Here is a 15,262-nt window from a genome sequence, read left to right as displayed (position 1 = left end):
TTTTTTTTCCTATGGTGTGTTTTCTGTTTCTGCAATGTTGTTTCAGTGATGAGTCTTTTGGTGTATCATTACTAAATACGTGAGATTTCAGAACACAGAACGTGTTCTTTGGTGATGGCCTTTTTTCCAGTGTATTTGTTAGTATGGCTTCTAGTCCCAAGGTCCTGAATCTAGTTTTTAATGCAAAGATGTGTGGGTTGTTTTTTTTTTCATTTTAGATGTCACTTGGTGGTTCTCCTGTGACCGTCGTCCAGCTGCCAGGGGGTCAGTTACAGGTGCAAGGAGTGATCCAGTCTCCTCAGTCGTCGGTCATTCAGGCCCCACAGGTGCAGACTTCGCAGGTCAGACCTCCATTTGTGTTGCTTACCATTGTCCGTCAAACAAATCAATAAGTCATCACAGTCTTAACAAAAGTGAGCACACTCCTCACATTTTATTTTGGCGTTTCACATAGTTAGAATTGGGTGGGGTCTTTGGCTCACCGCATGTGTACAGTGTAGCCGACTGTATTGCAATTAGGGCTGGGCGATATGGCCTTTTTTTAATATCTCGATATTTTTAGGCCATATCGCGATACACGATATATATCTCAATATTTTGCCTTAGCCCTGAAATAACACTTGATGCATATAATCACACCAGTATGATGATTCTATGTGTCTACATAAAAACATTTTTGTTCATACTGCATATGCTCATTTTAAATTTTCATGCAGAGAAGGAAATCACAACTAAGTCAATTGACCAAAACTGTATTTATTAAACAATTAAGCAGTGGCACAAACATTCATGTCATTTCCAAAACAGAAAGTGCAAGATTGTCAGATACATTTTAAAACAAGCTATCAGTGCACTTTTGTGCATGATGTCACTAAGATGACATATCAAAACAACACTAAATTAAAGTGCACTTTTTGTACAGAACGCCACTACAATAGTTTAAAACAAATAAAGTGCACTTTTGTGCATGAGGTCACACAACATATTTCAAGGCCTACTGAAACCCACTACTACCAACCACGCAGTCTGATAGTTTATATATCAATGATGAAATCTTAACATTGCAACACATGCCAATACGGCCGGGTTAACTTATAAAGTGACATTTAAAATTTCCCGGGAAATATCCGGCTGAAACGTCGCGGTATGATGACGTATGCGCGTGACGTAGTCAGTTAAACGGAAGTTATGGTACCCCGTAGAATCCTATACAAAAAGCTCTGTTTTCATTTCATAATTCCACAGTATTCTGGACATCTTTTGCAATTTGTTTAATGAACAATGAAGGCTGCAAAGAAGACAGTTGTAGGTGGGATCGGTGTATTAGCAGCGGACTACAGCAACACAACCAGGAGGACTTTGTTGGAGAGCAGACGCGCTAGCCGGCGACCTCACCTTGACTTCCTACGTCTCCGGGCCGCCAAACGCATCGGGTGAAGTCCTTCGTCCTTCCGCCGATCGCTGGAACGCAGGTGAGAACGGGTGTTGATGAGCAGATGAAGGCTGGCTGGCATAGGTGGAGAGCTAATGTTTTTAGCATAGCTCTGTGCGGTCCGGTTGCTAAGTAGGCTTCAATGGTGTCGTTAGCACAGCATTGTTAACCTTCGCCAGCCTGGAAAGCATTAACCGTGTATTTACATGTCCACGGTTTAATACTATTGTTGATTTTCTATCTATCCTTCCAGTCAGGGGTTTATTTTTTTTTGTTTCTATATGCAGTTAAAGCACGATGCTATCACGTTAGCTCGTAGCTAAAGCGTTTCGCCGAGGTATTGTCGTGGAGATAAAAGGCACTGAATGTCCATTTCGCGTTCTCGACTCTCATTTTCAAGAGGATGTAGTATCCGAGGTGGTTTAAAATACAAATCCGTGATCCACAATAGAAAAAGGAGAGAGTGTGGAATCCAATGAGCCAGCTTGTACCTAAGTTACGGTCAGAGCGAAAAAAAATATGTATTTCACTGCATTCTAGTCCGTCACTCTAACGTTCCTCGTCCACGAATCTTTCATCCTCGCTCAAATTCATGGGGTAATGGCCCGAATAGCTAGCTGCGTTGAAAACAATAGGAAAATATGAGGGAGTGAACAACTGACAACGTCACGCTACTTCCGGTAGGGGCAAGGTTTTTTTTTATCAGAGACCAAAAGTTGCAAACTTTATCGACGTTGTTCTATACTAAATCCTTTCAGCAAAAATATGGCAATATCGCAAAATGATCAAGTATGACACATTGAATGGATCTGCTATTCCCGTTTAAATAAAAAAATGTCATTTCAGTAGGCCTTTCAATAATAGAAATGAGCTGCATAATAGGAAATCAAATAGTGTATGTCCTTCGCTATGTGGTAGGTTACTGTGGACATTATCTTCTTTTGTTGTTGACTATTTTTTTCATACGGTGTTGATCTGGAAATGTTTGCCTCTGCATTTTGATGGTGTGGCACCGAACGGAGATGTTGACATGCGGAGTTTCAAGCACTCTTCATTCTCTAGCAGGGGACTTTTCAAATGATGCTACATATTAGCAGTAATGCTACTTTTTGTAGCAACACTTTTGCCCCACACTTGACAAATTACAGTTGTCTGTTCGACATACAGGTATTCCCACTTGAAGCCAAACCACCGCCAGACGATGGACCCCCTGCTGTTTTTCTTGGGAATTAATTCTTCCTTCATTTTTTACCAGATTCACATCTTCTTTCTCTCGTATTTCGCATGGCTCCGCTAGCACGACAGCTAACGTTACCCATGCTGCTACCTCTCTGCTCCACGAGGGCGTATACGTATGTCACGTATTACGTGACAGTATGTGACGTGTGTAAGAAGGTGCGCTTGCTGTCTGTGAGAAGGAGACACAAGGAGTGGGAAGAGCCTGTAGTGTAATGCCAGCAGCTAAAAGCAAATGCGTGAGAATGTATACTCGAATATAACGATAAAGTCATTTTCTATATCGCACAGAGACAAACCCGCGATATATCAAGTATATCGATATATCTCCCAGCCATAATCGCAATCACTCCTCCACAGTTACATTTCCCAAACTAGTAAAAGAAAGCAAAGACTCCAAAATAATCTACAAAGTCAAAATAGAGACATGTCGTTAATTGAAGCCGATTCCTACTTCTCATCTGATACAGATAACATGACAATTTGTAAACAAGACCATGTAGTTTGTTTAATAAAAACGCAATGTATGTACCTGTTCTTTATTAAGTGTATTAAAATAGCTGCTTGTACGATTCAGTGCTATATGGGAAATTAAATTAAATTAACTCTCTTGCTTTTGGGAGAGACTAAGGTAACACTACCAATACTATAAAATGAAACTTGCATATAGTTTAGAGTAGTCAGTGTACATCTTGGAAAACAGTATAGATAAACTGTCCTCACAAAATAAGTAAACACACTGCCATTATTGTCTAAATAAGTGGGAAAAAACGGTGAAACCTCACATTGAACAAATTGGCTTTGGTGTGGCTATTTAGTGTGATCATCAATATTTAGCACTGCCTTAAGCATGGAATTGAGTAGAGCTCCAGAGGTTGTTACTGGAATCCTCTTTCCAGTGGACACCTTGCGCTCCTCTACCTTCTTTTGTTCCGTTTTCCACACAGAAGTTCAAGGGTTCAGCCTTGGAGGCGACATACTTGGCCACTCCATCACCTTCAACTTCTTCAACTTAGCATTTCATCTTGGAGGTGTGTTTGGACTCCTTATCTTGTCAGAAAACTGCCATGCAGCCCAGTTTCTCAGGAGTAGGGTATCATGCTCTGCTTCATAATGTGACACAGTCATTTTTCGGAATTCATGTTTCCCCTGACAACCTGGAAGCACTCATGCGGCCCAGAACATAACAATACTATACCACCACCAACACGACTGACCGTAAGACACAATTATCTTGCTACTCACTTATGTTGCTAGCTATTTAGACAATAATGGCTTGGTGTCAGGGCTGGGCGATATGGACCAAAACTTATAGCCAGAATGGCGGTATTGTCTCAAATATATACCGCTTTCTGAAATACACCGGTATTAACTATAATACCGGTATACCGCCCAGCCCTACTTGGTGTTGAGTCATTTTCATTGAATCATAAATCTATGCTGCTGTACAAGCTATACATTGACTAATGTAAATTATATCTAAGTTTACCGTATTTTCCGCACCATAAGCCGCACCTAAAAACCAACATTTTTCTCAAAAGCTGACAGTGCGGCTAATAACCCGGTGCACTTTATATATGGATTAATATTAATATTTATTTTCATAAAGTTTAGGTCTCGCAACTACGGTAAACAGCCGCCATCTTTTTTCCCCGTAAAAGAGGAAGCGCTTCTTCTTCTACGGTAAGCAACCGCCCCCATAGAAGAGGAAGCGCTTCTTCTTCTACTGTAAGCAACCGCCAAGGTGAGCACCCACCCCCGTAGAATAAGAAGCGCACGGATATTACGTTTCATTTCATTTGTGTGTTTCTGTAAAGACCACAAAATGTCTCCTACTAAGAGACACGCGTACAAGGTTCCACTGACTTTTGATATTTATGTGAACCGCACTGTGGATACAACGGGAACACGTACGGTGAATATTCCCACCGCAGGGAATGAGAAGTCGTCCTTCACTGTGGTTCTAGCTTGCCATGCTAACGGCCAGAAACTTCCACCCATGGTGATATTCAAAAGGAAGACCTTGCCAAAAGTGAACTTTCCAGCCGGCGTCATCATAAAAGCTAACTCGGGAATCATTTTTGGTGATTTAACCCCCAATTCCAACCCTTGATGCTGAGTGCCAAGCAGGGAGGTAATGGGTCCCATTTTTTATAGTCTTTGGTATGACCCGGCCGGGGTTTGAACTCACAACCTACCGATCTCAGGGCGGACACTCTAACCACTATACGGTACTTTCAATGCTACTGTCCTTCAAGAAGCTAAACTTTCATAAAAATGGTTGCTAAAATGTAAGTGTAGTTGCCAGCTAATGTTATTTGTAGGCTTTGTGGTGTTTATTTTTTTTGCATGACAAATAACTTATTGGTGCTTGACGGGAATGTGAGTCACATGGAGTGTGGTACGTTAGCAGTAATAAAATCAGCTGTTCACCTATCATTTTTATAAATTGTCTGAGAGGGTAAATGGCAAAGTCTTACTTTGTTGACCGCATTTATATTTATAATTTTGTGTCTTTCTTGCCATCTCTGGGTCTAAGTTGAATGTCAAAGTTGGACAACCTTACGGTTTATGGCAACAACCTTTGACTATACAAGTGAGAGGCATGATTTATAATGTAGAATGAACTTTGATCAACTCAGAGGCCATGCAGCAGCTCAGTATGTAAATAGCTGCATAAGCTATGTAGCAGCCCTTGGCATCAATAAGCACAGCGTTAAATTTGACGGTTACGATTTTCATTTCTCACATGATCTTCTGATACATCTTTGTACTTTGTTGTGGTGGATTTAATGGATTTACTCTCATTAGCTTTTGTTACCTCGTACTTTCCGTATTTAACAACTTAGAATGTATAAAAAAATGAAAAACACGTGTGCTTGTCTTACATAGGGATTGTGAATGATAGGCAACATTCACAAAAAAGTGCAATTCCCCTTTAAACTTTTGTCCATTTAGAAGCCAGAACAGGCAAATGCTGACAAAAACAAGGGATCATTTCTTATGAAAACAAAGGTCAGTCAAAATAGCAGCAATAGATAAAAACTTCTAAGCTATCTAACTTCCTCAAAATGAAAAGCTGCACTAAGGTCGATTGATTAATTGCTTGCAATTCTAGAGGGCTACTGTAATAGACTCATTGTATGTTACTGTGTTATGGATTCATTGTCAATATGTAAGCCGTTTATTAGATTGTATATTATTTAATGAAAGTGGCACAGGGGTGTCGCATGTTTGTGTAATTGACGTTTGTTATTGTTTCTTTCTTCTTTGTGCTGCAAATTGACGCTGCTACACACCTGAAGTTCCTATTGGTTAAATAAAGTACTTTAATTGATATAGACAATGTTTAGCTCGTGGACTTTGGCTAAAATTTTGCAAAATTAGCAAGTGATGTCTCTAACGGGATAAGGGTGAAATGTTCCCACACTTAACATGTTTTCACCCGCAATGTTGTTGCTAGTAGCTGCGCTCACTCGTTCATGCTCATCTCCATCCACGAGCGATGACATCACTATCACTGACCAATGAAATGTGAGGAGTGTACTTTTTTGCTTTTTTAAAACACTATGGTTCTTGGCTGACGACTCACCTCACATGTTTCTGATAAAGGGTTCAGATAGCGACGATTCACATGATTCTTCAGACAGTGGAGTTACACCGCAAAAAACCAGAGAGCTACTGGCCAGACGGCCGTCATACAGGTTAGACTAGCAAAAACTCATTTTCACGCAACATAAAGAAGAGTGTATTTACCACCTCACTTGATGACTCTTTAGAAAAATCCTCAATGAACTTTCATCCGAGGGACTACCACCCACCGAGGGGAAGGACAGCTCGACCACCTCAGGAGTGTCGGGTGTGACCATACCTGCACCCATCTACCAGACCACCACTGGCCAGTACAGTGTGTACCTCGCCTCTCTTGCACGCACATTAAATAACTGGACTGCGTTAAAACCTTTTACTGATCCGTGTTTATGTTAGTCACCGTAACTCCTAATGGAACCATCCAGCTGACAAACCCAGGACCTGATGGCGTTCAGGAACTGCAGGTGGCCATGGCCAACCCTACTGGAGGCCAGCAGGGGACAACCATCCTCCAGTATGCTCAGACCCCCGACGGCCAGCAGATATTGGTACCAAGTAACCAGGTCGTTGTGCAGGGTGAGGATATTGTCTCTTTTATGAAGTTTTGTGGACATGGTCTTGCAGCATCAATCTGTGACAAAATATCTCCCATTTTTCCAAGATGCAGGAGGAGAAGTACAAACGTACCAAATTCGCACGGCGCCGACATCAGGCTCTCTGCCTCAAGCCTTAGTGATGGCCTCATCCCTAGGTCTGTCTCAGAGCAAACCCGATGATCCAACAATGAAGAGGGAAATTAGACTCGCAAAGAACAGGTAAAAAGACGCAAGGTTGTAAAACATGCTGTTGGAACCTAATTAAGTATGCACCTATTTACATTCTTCACTTCTGATCTGATCCCAATACCTGAATTTGGATATCTGCCAATACTATTCTAATACCAGAAGTTAATTTGCTTTTACATTGTTATTATTATTATTATCGTTATTGTTAATTTTATATGAGGCTTTAGCTAACTCCTCTACAGGCAAGTAAGATATGTCCAATGTATGTATGTGCCAAAAGGCAACTTAGGGTAAGTATGAAGTCATAAAAGGAAGTCAGAAAAAATAGGAAATCCTGCTACTAGGGAAAATCTCAGCCTTAAAAACAATGACATAAATGTAAGGGTTTCATATTGACTGTCAATATTTATTAAACCCAAGACAGATTCACATAAAAGGTAAACTTCTCTAACGCCACACCACAACCCTCTACAAATAAAATGCATCTGATGAGAACAAATTAAGTATACCGGTTCTGGAAGCAGCAACAAATCGGAAAAACTTGTATTGTAAAACTGTGTCAACCATTGAAACAACTTTAAATCAATTTTAACCTTGCGTATCCCCCAAATACCCACAGCCCACTACCACCACTCCCCTAGAACTGCACAATTTTAAGTCAATGAAGGTTATCCTTAATCTAGGTCAGTGTCATCTCAGGGCATTCAATCAATCACAACTGGACTGCTTGGTTTGTCTTAGAAGACGTCAGATCTAGTCCAGCGGCTCCTGCCCAAACCCCAAATAATTATACTCTTAAAACCAGGAGGGTTTGCCTGGGCAAGGATGGTTTTGCCCTATCGTAGTGAGAAAAACAACTGTTTTAATGCAAACAAGCAATCCTAACTCTCAAAGCCAACGACAGTTGTTGAAGTGTAAATTCCCCTCGTTAGCAATGAGGTATTGTGTGGCAGAACAATCGCTGTGGATCGACTACTACCAGTCGAAAGTAGTCGAAATCTCCCGTGTAAGCATTTCATTCAGTTGTAAACAAACGGCATTCTGGTCACCTACTGTGAGCAGAATGTGTTCTAACTCCTGTTATTTGTTGGAAGCTCAATTGCAGAGTCTTTTAGGGATGGTTGAAAGGACAGTGTTGTATGTGGGAGACAGGTGGTGTCGCGGACCACCTCCTCTGTTCAGGGATGAACAGATGGTCTTTAGCATGCACCAGTCTCTGTCTCAGGGAGTTGCCTGGTTTGAAGTGTACTGGGATGGTGTGTTTGTTAAAAAGTATTTTTCAATCAATCAATCAATCATCAAAGTTAATTTATATAGCCCTAAATCACGAGTGTCTCAAAGGGCTGCACAAGCCAAAACGACATCCTCAGCTCAGATCCCACATCATGGCAAGAAAAAACTCAACACAATGAGAAACCTTGGAGGGGACCGCAGATGTGAGGACCCCCCCTTGGGTGACCGGTGCAATGGACGTGGAGTGGATCTAGTTAATAGTGTGAGAGTCCAGTCCATAGTGGGGCCAGCAGGAGATCATCTCGAGTGTAGACAAGCCAGCAGCGCAGAGGCGTCATCAACTGATGCCCCGGGTCCCGACTTTGAACAGCTAGCGAATCATCTGTAGTCACCTGATAACCTCTCCATGCAGGAGAGGGGGGCAGAACAGAAAAGAGACGGCAGATCAACTGGTCTAAAAGGGGTGTCTATTAAAAGCTTTTAAATGCTTCTACTTTTGAGTTTCAAAAGTTGGCAGGTATGGTTCTGCCACACAATACCATGGTGCGAACGAGGGGAAATTACAGTTCAACGACTGTCGTTGGCTTTGAGTTAGGAATGCTCGTTTGCATTAAAACAATTGACAAAGTTATCTCAATCTCTAGCTATGAGCTAATGCTAGCGAATAAGACCGAATGTTTTGATCGGCTCTTATGGGCTTCACTGTGACATTTGCTACGCTAACTAACTAGGCTCCTAACCAGAATATTTCCTCGTTACCTAAAACATAAAAATTAGCTGAGAGACAACCTGTATCCTATAAAACTTGTAATCTGTGGCATCCTTATTGCAAGGTACCACTGTATTTGTATTTCCCTGTCAATAAAACAGTGTGCACCTGGTCATCAAAAATTAAGTTAATTCAAGATACGGCCATGCTTTTATTTTAAAGATGAATTTACAACGAACAGGAAGTCACTATATGTATTAAAGCTGTGTGACTTGGGACTGACAACTCTCCTCCTGCTGCTCCGTCGCAGGGAAGCAGCCCGCGAGTGTCGACGAAAGAAGAAGGAATATGTCAAATGCCTGGAGAACCGAGTGGCCGTGCTTGAGAACCAAAACAAAACCCTGATCGAGGAGCTCAAAACTTTGAAAGAACTTTATTGTGTCAAAACTGGATAACGTGTTCAAGCGCAGAGACGAGTTGGGCTTTCAGCTCTTTGGATACGATCAGGTTTCTTGGAACACTTCAGGTTGAGATCCTCCATCTTTTTACGTTTTGCTTGATATAACAATCAGATATATACTTTTATATATCTAAACAAAAGAATTTGGACATTTTTCCACTTATTTTTTTGTATTTACTAATGCTATAACATTTATAGTTGTGTATATTTTTAAACGGCAGATTTGAAATAATGAGCTTTTTTTAGTCTCAATTTCTGAATGTCCTTTTCTGGATTTGTCTCATTTCTTGCTTGTGTTTTTAAAATAATGTTATTGGGGTTTTCTTTGTTGTGTAGGTCTCCCAATAACATTCACAGAACTTGTGTTATTTCTTAATGAATTGCTACACAGCAGTGTCTCTTATTCCCAATAAGGAAATGTTACAGTTTTCATTCCTTATTTTTGTACAATGGGAGGAAAAGGGTAAAAAATATATATGAATGTGCAAGTCTTTCTTGGCCCTTACCTAGACAATGAGGGCGAAGCACATTTTGTCCAAGTGATATTTTATTTGGTCTTGAAAGGTGCGAAGATGCGGAACAATGTTTGAAATGTTGCTGATTCTGTAAGTAAATAATATATATTTTCACTCAATATTGTTTTCTGAAAATTTTTTTCCTGTTCATCTCAAAAAATATTTTTATTTAATGCAATATCCCTGGATATGTGGTCGTATCACTAGAGAGATTGGAGCCGCCAAGTGTTTAATGTTGACTTGAGAAAAGCCAGCTGACTCCAGATCTTTCCATGTCGCTCTCGTAATGATGCATCCATCTACAATATAGAGCCACAAGGGCTCAAGTGTGTGTTGCAGGAAGTGTGTCCAGGTGGAGGGACTTGACACCACATGTTCCATGAAGTAGAAAGCTCCACCCTGGAATACACAAAAATGTAACAAAGTGGTTGAATGTACAGAAGTTTGTCTTCACAGTTTGTTTTATGCTTTTGTTGCTTTTCTCCAGATACTTGTTAGGTTCACTGACTACTTGGTATGTATGGACGACAGCCTGTCACCAGTAATTTGGTCACATGCTTTAATTGGAAGTCATAACCTAAATATGTTTTTTCCCCCATGCAGCACGTCAGACAGGGTCTACTCAAGCATGCACGCTGCGATTAAAGGGATTCAAAGTACGGTAATGTCCTTTTCTTTTTTTTTTTTTAGATCAGCAGTCATGTTTAGTTTTGAGAGAGTTATGTGTTAATGCAAAACAGTTGTTTTGATTTATTTATTTTTTCATTGTATCACCAACTGTTTAATTGCATTAGCTCAAGGGTCTCCAAAATACAGCCTGTGGGTCATTAGTAGCTTACTTCTTATTGGCTTTTAGCAATGGTAGATAAAAAAAAATTGTGAAAAAGTAGCAAATTTGAAGGTTTTGCAAAAAAGAAATTATAGTACCTAATATTAGATGCATTCATCCCTCACTACATTTCGGATAAAAAAAAAACAATATTTGTATTTTATTTAAGTAATTGTTAATTTTTTAAAAAGTGTTTTCTACATTTTTTTTGTCCTACATTTAAGCATTTTCAAGCATAACATTGACTAAACAAAGAGGCAAAACAAGAATGTGCTTTTCAGTACTGTGGCCATTGTCTGTCAGGCAGAATTTTATTAAAGGGGAACGGCCCTTTTAACAATCATAACAATCATTATATAAAAACAAGAACGCGCATGTCTTTTTTTCTTATTTTTTTTAGGATTCTTGCTTGCAAGATGCGGCTGAAAGGAGTCACCGCTGTAGCCTACAAAGCCTCTAAACCAGGGGTCTCAAACTCAATTTACCTGAGGGCCACTGGATGCAGAAACTGGGTGAGGCTGGGCCGCAAGAAAAGATTTCTTAAAAAAAATCTAACATGCACTTTTTAATTAATTCACCTTCTTTGAATGGCTTTCCCGCCCTAGCAACATACCAGTACTTGCCAACCCGGAGACTCCCGAATTTCAATGCCCCTCCCGACAATCTCCCGGGGCAACCATTCTCCCGATTTTCACTCGGACAACAGTATTGAGGGCGTGCCGTGATGGCACTGCCTTTGCGTCCTCTACAACCTGTCGTCGCGTCCGCTTTTTCACCTAACAAACAGCGTGCCGGCTCAGTCACATGTTGTATGAGGCATCTGCAGACACACGTAAGTGACTTCAAGACATACTTGATCAACAGCCATACAGGTCACACTGAGGGTGGTCGTATAAACAACTAACACTGTTATTGTTGTATAATGACGTTTCAAATTGTATTCCTTGTGCACCGCAACTTTCTCTGTGCAAATAAGACACGTCGGGGTGCCCCTATGCTCAACAAAGAAATATTGCATCTCCCACTTTTCCTGGAATTGTCTTTGCTCATCACTAACCTTTCTCTTCACTGCAGGCTTTGAAAAAGACATGTTTGGGGTTGTAGAATATATATTTGTATTCAGCCGACGCACAAAGGGGGGGGGCGGGGTTTGGTGGTAGCAGGGGTGAATATTGTGGCCCAGAAGAGTTAGGGATGCAAGGGATTCTGGGTATTTGTTCTGTTGTGTTTATGTTGTGTTACGGTGCGGATGTTCTCCCAAAATGTGTTTGTCATTCTTGTTTGGTGTGGGTTCACAGTGTAGCGCATATTTGTAACAGTGTTAAAGTTGTTTATACGGCCACCCTCAGTGTGACCTGTATGACTGTTGATCAAGTATGTCTTGCAGTCACTTACGTGTGTATACAGAAGCCAAATACAACATGTGACTGGGCTGGCACGCTGTTTGTACAGTTTTAGAGGGCGCTAAAGGTAGTGACATCACGGCACGCCCTTAATATTGTTGTTTGGGTGAAAATCGGCAGAAATTCGAGAGAATAGTTGCCCTGAATTTCGGGAGTCTCACGGATAAATCGGGAGCGTTGGCAAGTATGACGCTGTCAAGCGCCATTCATATAAAACTTGCAGGCCGCACTAACATTACATTTCCATATTAAGGTGCGGGCCGCAAAATAACGTCTCGCGGGCCGCGTCGCGTGTCTGAGACCCCCGCTCTAAAACAACTTCAAAATCATCCATTAATGTTTTATATACACACTGCAAGTATAAATATAATTTAGTAACAAACATGTTCAAAACAATATGTAATATGTACAATATTTTCAGCATTTTGGTCATTTTATGCATTACCGGAACTTCTTTCTGACTCAGCGCATTTATTTTCGTTTCCATAGCAGCGCTCTTCTGACTTTCAGGAAACAAATGTGTGTTCCTATTTCCGGAAACAAACGCAAGTGTGTTGTAATCATGGCAGGCTTAGTAATAGACAACAAAGATGACTATTTTTTGAAAAATGAGGATTCAGAACCTTATCTTTTTTAACCTGAATATATGGAGGATAAACTACGGTTTATAGAAGCAAGCACGAATAAAGGGTAATACGCTGGAGCAGACAGAAGCCAAGAGAATGAGGTCGGTGTGACTTGACGCTTTAAATGTGGAACTTGGAGCAAAGCTATGCCAACATAAATGGAGTGCTTTCCCAAAGTCAACTTGAAAAAACTTCCCCGGCCAACTGGACCAAATGGACAAATGTCCATCGAGTGAGTCACTATGATACTGATCATGGTACATGCAGAACGTCATGCTTGTTATGACAACTATACATACACTGTCGATCTAGCTGTGTACAAACAAAACAAGAAATGTGGGCTAACAATGTCGCTACAGCTTGGTTATTACACAGGTTACAGAATGTAAATTAAGTACTTTTGGTGGTTTTTGGATGCATTTTCAAAGTAATTTAGAGGCAGAATGGATTGATCCTATTAGCTGCATTACTAGACACCTAAAACAAGCCAAATATTACAAATTAGAATGCAAAAGAAAACACTTTTGTCTTCTTGTCTCTCATAAGGAATATTAACGATAGGCCAAATTTCAAAAAAGTGCAGTTCTTCTTTTTAGAGTTTTACTTCATGTTAAGAGGGCTCTAATTATGTTGGAAAACATTTAAAAGGTCGTAAACATGTTTTTTATGCTCTACCTATGAAGACATTTGATTTATAATGAATGATTCCTACTTTACTAAAATATATTTATCACGGCCATGTCTGGAACCAATTACCAGCGATAAACTGTATGACTGTACCTGATTTGTAAAACATTAAATCTATTTTTGAAAATGCAAAATATAGGCACAATAATTTTTTCCATTATCGCCACACCACAATTATGATATTTCAAGTAAAGAATATTGGTGTCGTCCACCCCTACGGAATTGAGCTAACATCAGCCAGCTCTTTATAATTACATTTATAAAGTCATAATTCAGTTCTTTAAAATTTACTGTACTTTTGTGGAAGGTGCAAAACGTTTGTAGTCACACACGCGTGTAATCACCAATACCCAATAGTATTAGATCAGGGGTGTCAAACTCATTTTGGATCGGCAGCCACATGGAGAAAAATCTACTCCCAAGTGGGCCGGACTGGTAAAATCACAGCATCATAACTTAAAAATAAAGATAACTTCAGAACGTTTTTCTTTGTCTAAAAATAGAACAATAACATTCTAAAATTGTACAAATCATGATGTTTTTTTGTTATGTCTTTTACAATTACCTGTTGCAGTTAATAGTATATATACTTTGTCGTTATTTATATTTTCTGAATACATTATGTGATAATATTCATCAGTCAACTCATTGGTGTTAATTTTCAATCTATCAAGATAAAAAAATTATATGAAAATCAAATTAAAGTATGTTTATGTAATTTGATCATTTTCCTCGACTGATGTACTAACATGTGGTTTATTTTGTACATATGTAGCATCTACAAAGATGCAATTGCTATTGCGACATCCAGTGGACACACCTGGAACAGCTGTTTCTTTAAAAAATCAGGTACATTTTTATACTTAACAAACTCATCCCGCGGGCCGGATAAAACCCGTTTGGGGGCCTGATCCGGCCCTCGGGCCGTACGTTTGACACCCCTGTATCAGATCATCCTAATGATCACATAATGCTACAACCACAATTTCCTACAGCACCTGAAGGCAGCGGCCCATACTCAACTGTTTTCAGCACGCGTCGAACTTCCTGCAGAACCTTCTTGACGTCCTGGACAGAACACAGCACCAACGTGCACACCACGACGTCCACAGACGCGTCCTCCACCTCCCTCATGTCCTCTGCAGGGAGCACCAGGAAGGCCTCGTAGGTCAGGTGCTTGTTGGCGTCCATGCTCCTCCGCAGGTAGGTCTCAAAGTGCGGGTTGGGGTCGGCGCAGAGCACGGTGCAACCATACGGGTAAAACTGGAAGTTGGCGCCGCTGCCACAGCCGATCTCAAGCAGGCGAAGCGTTCCGTCGCTGTTGGCAAACGTGTTCACGTTCCTGAAGAGTTGTCTCTTCTCTCTGTGCATTAAGTCGTTGTACCGGAACGTCATGTTGTACATGAGCCGGGGGAAGAGACGTTTGTACGCCGCGCGTAAACCGAACACATCCAGGAGGCGCAAAGGTAAAGTGAAGCACAAGCAAAGCAGCTTGCAAGTCTTCAGAAGCCAAGAAGTCATTTCTGATAATCCTCTTTAGTCCTGACACTTAAACCCCACAAGCTTACTGCAGGTAATACCTTATAAAATGTGTGGTGAGAGTCTCAACTGCGCTATTTTGAAGCTGAAGTGAGCTTCCTAATTACTGTGTTATGTCACGTGACTTCTGCCCGGAAGTGAAAACCAGTCGCAAGTTTAGAAACCCTAGCGCAGAGCAGGGATGACCGCGCTCCCGGGACCTCATTTGATTGGTCGC

General features: G+C 40.7%; 2 protein-coding genes across 2 annotated transcripts in view; one reads left to right on the top strand and one right to left on the bottom strand.

The window, feature by feature from the left end:
* atf1 (activating transcription factor 1) overlaps positions 1-10,066 on the top strand; it is a 27,466-nt gene extending 17,400 nt beyond the window's left edge. The window contains exons 2-7 of the mRNA XM_062048711.1: positions 219-341; positions 6,281-6,372; positions 6,448-6,575; positions 6,656-6,835; positions 6,927-7,074; positions 9,297-10,066. Of these exons, the coding sequence (XP_061904695.1) occupies positions 219-341; positions 6,281-6,372; positions 6,448-6,575; positions 6,656-6,835; positions 6,927-7,074; positions 9,297-9,441 (816 nt within the window). The 3' untranslated portion in view covers positions 9,442-10,066. The remainder of the gene's footprint in view (positions 1-218; positions 342-6,280; positions 6,373-6,447; positions 6,576-6,655; positions 6,836-6,926; positions 7,075-9,296) is intronic.
* On the bottom strand, positions 9,341-15,262 carry tmt1a.3 (thiol methyltransferase 1A, tandem duplicate 3). Its single transcript, XM_062048722.1, has 2 exons — positions 14,530-15,262; positions 9,341-10,360 (listed from the first exon to the last, which is right to left on the bottom strand). Exons 1-2 carry the CDS (start codon positions 15,025-15,027, stop codon positions 10,127-10,129), a joined length of 732 nt encoding a protein of 243 aa, XP_061904706.1. The 5' UTR covers positions 15,028-15,262; the 3' UTR covers positions 9,341-10,126.

The sequence above is a fragment of the Entelurus aequoreus genome, linkage group LG01 (genome assembly GCF_033978785.1).
Source record: "Entelurus aequoreus isolate RoL-2023_Sb linkage group LG01, RoL_Eaeq_v1.1, whole genome shotgun sequence".
NCBI lineage: Eukaryota > Metazoa > Chordata > Actinopteri > Syngnathiformes > Syngnathidae > Entelurus > Entelurus aequoreus.
The sequence above is the reverse complement of the archived record's forward strand: the minus strand, read 5'-3'. Positions and strand labels throughout refer to the sequence as shown.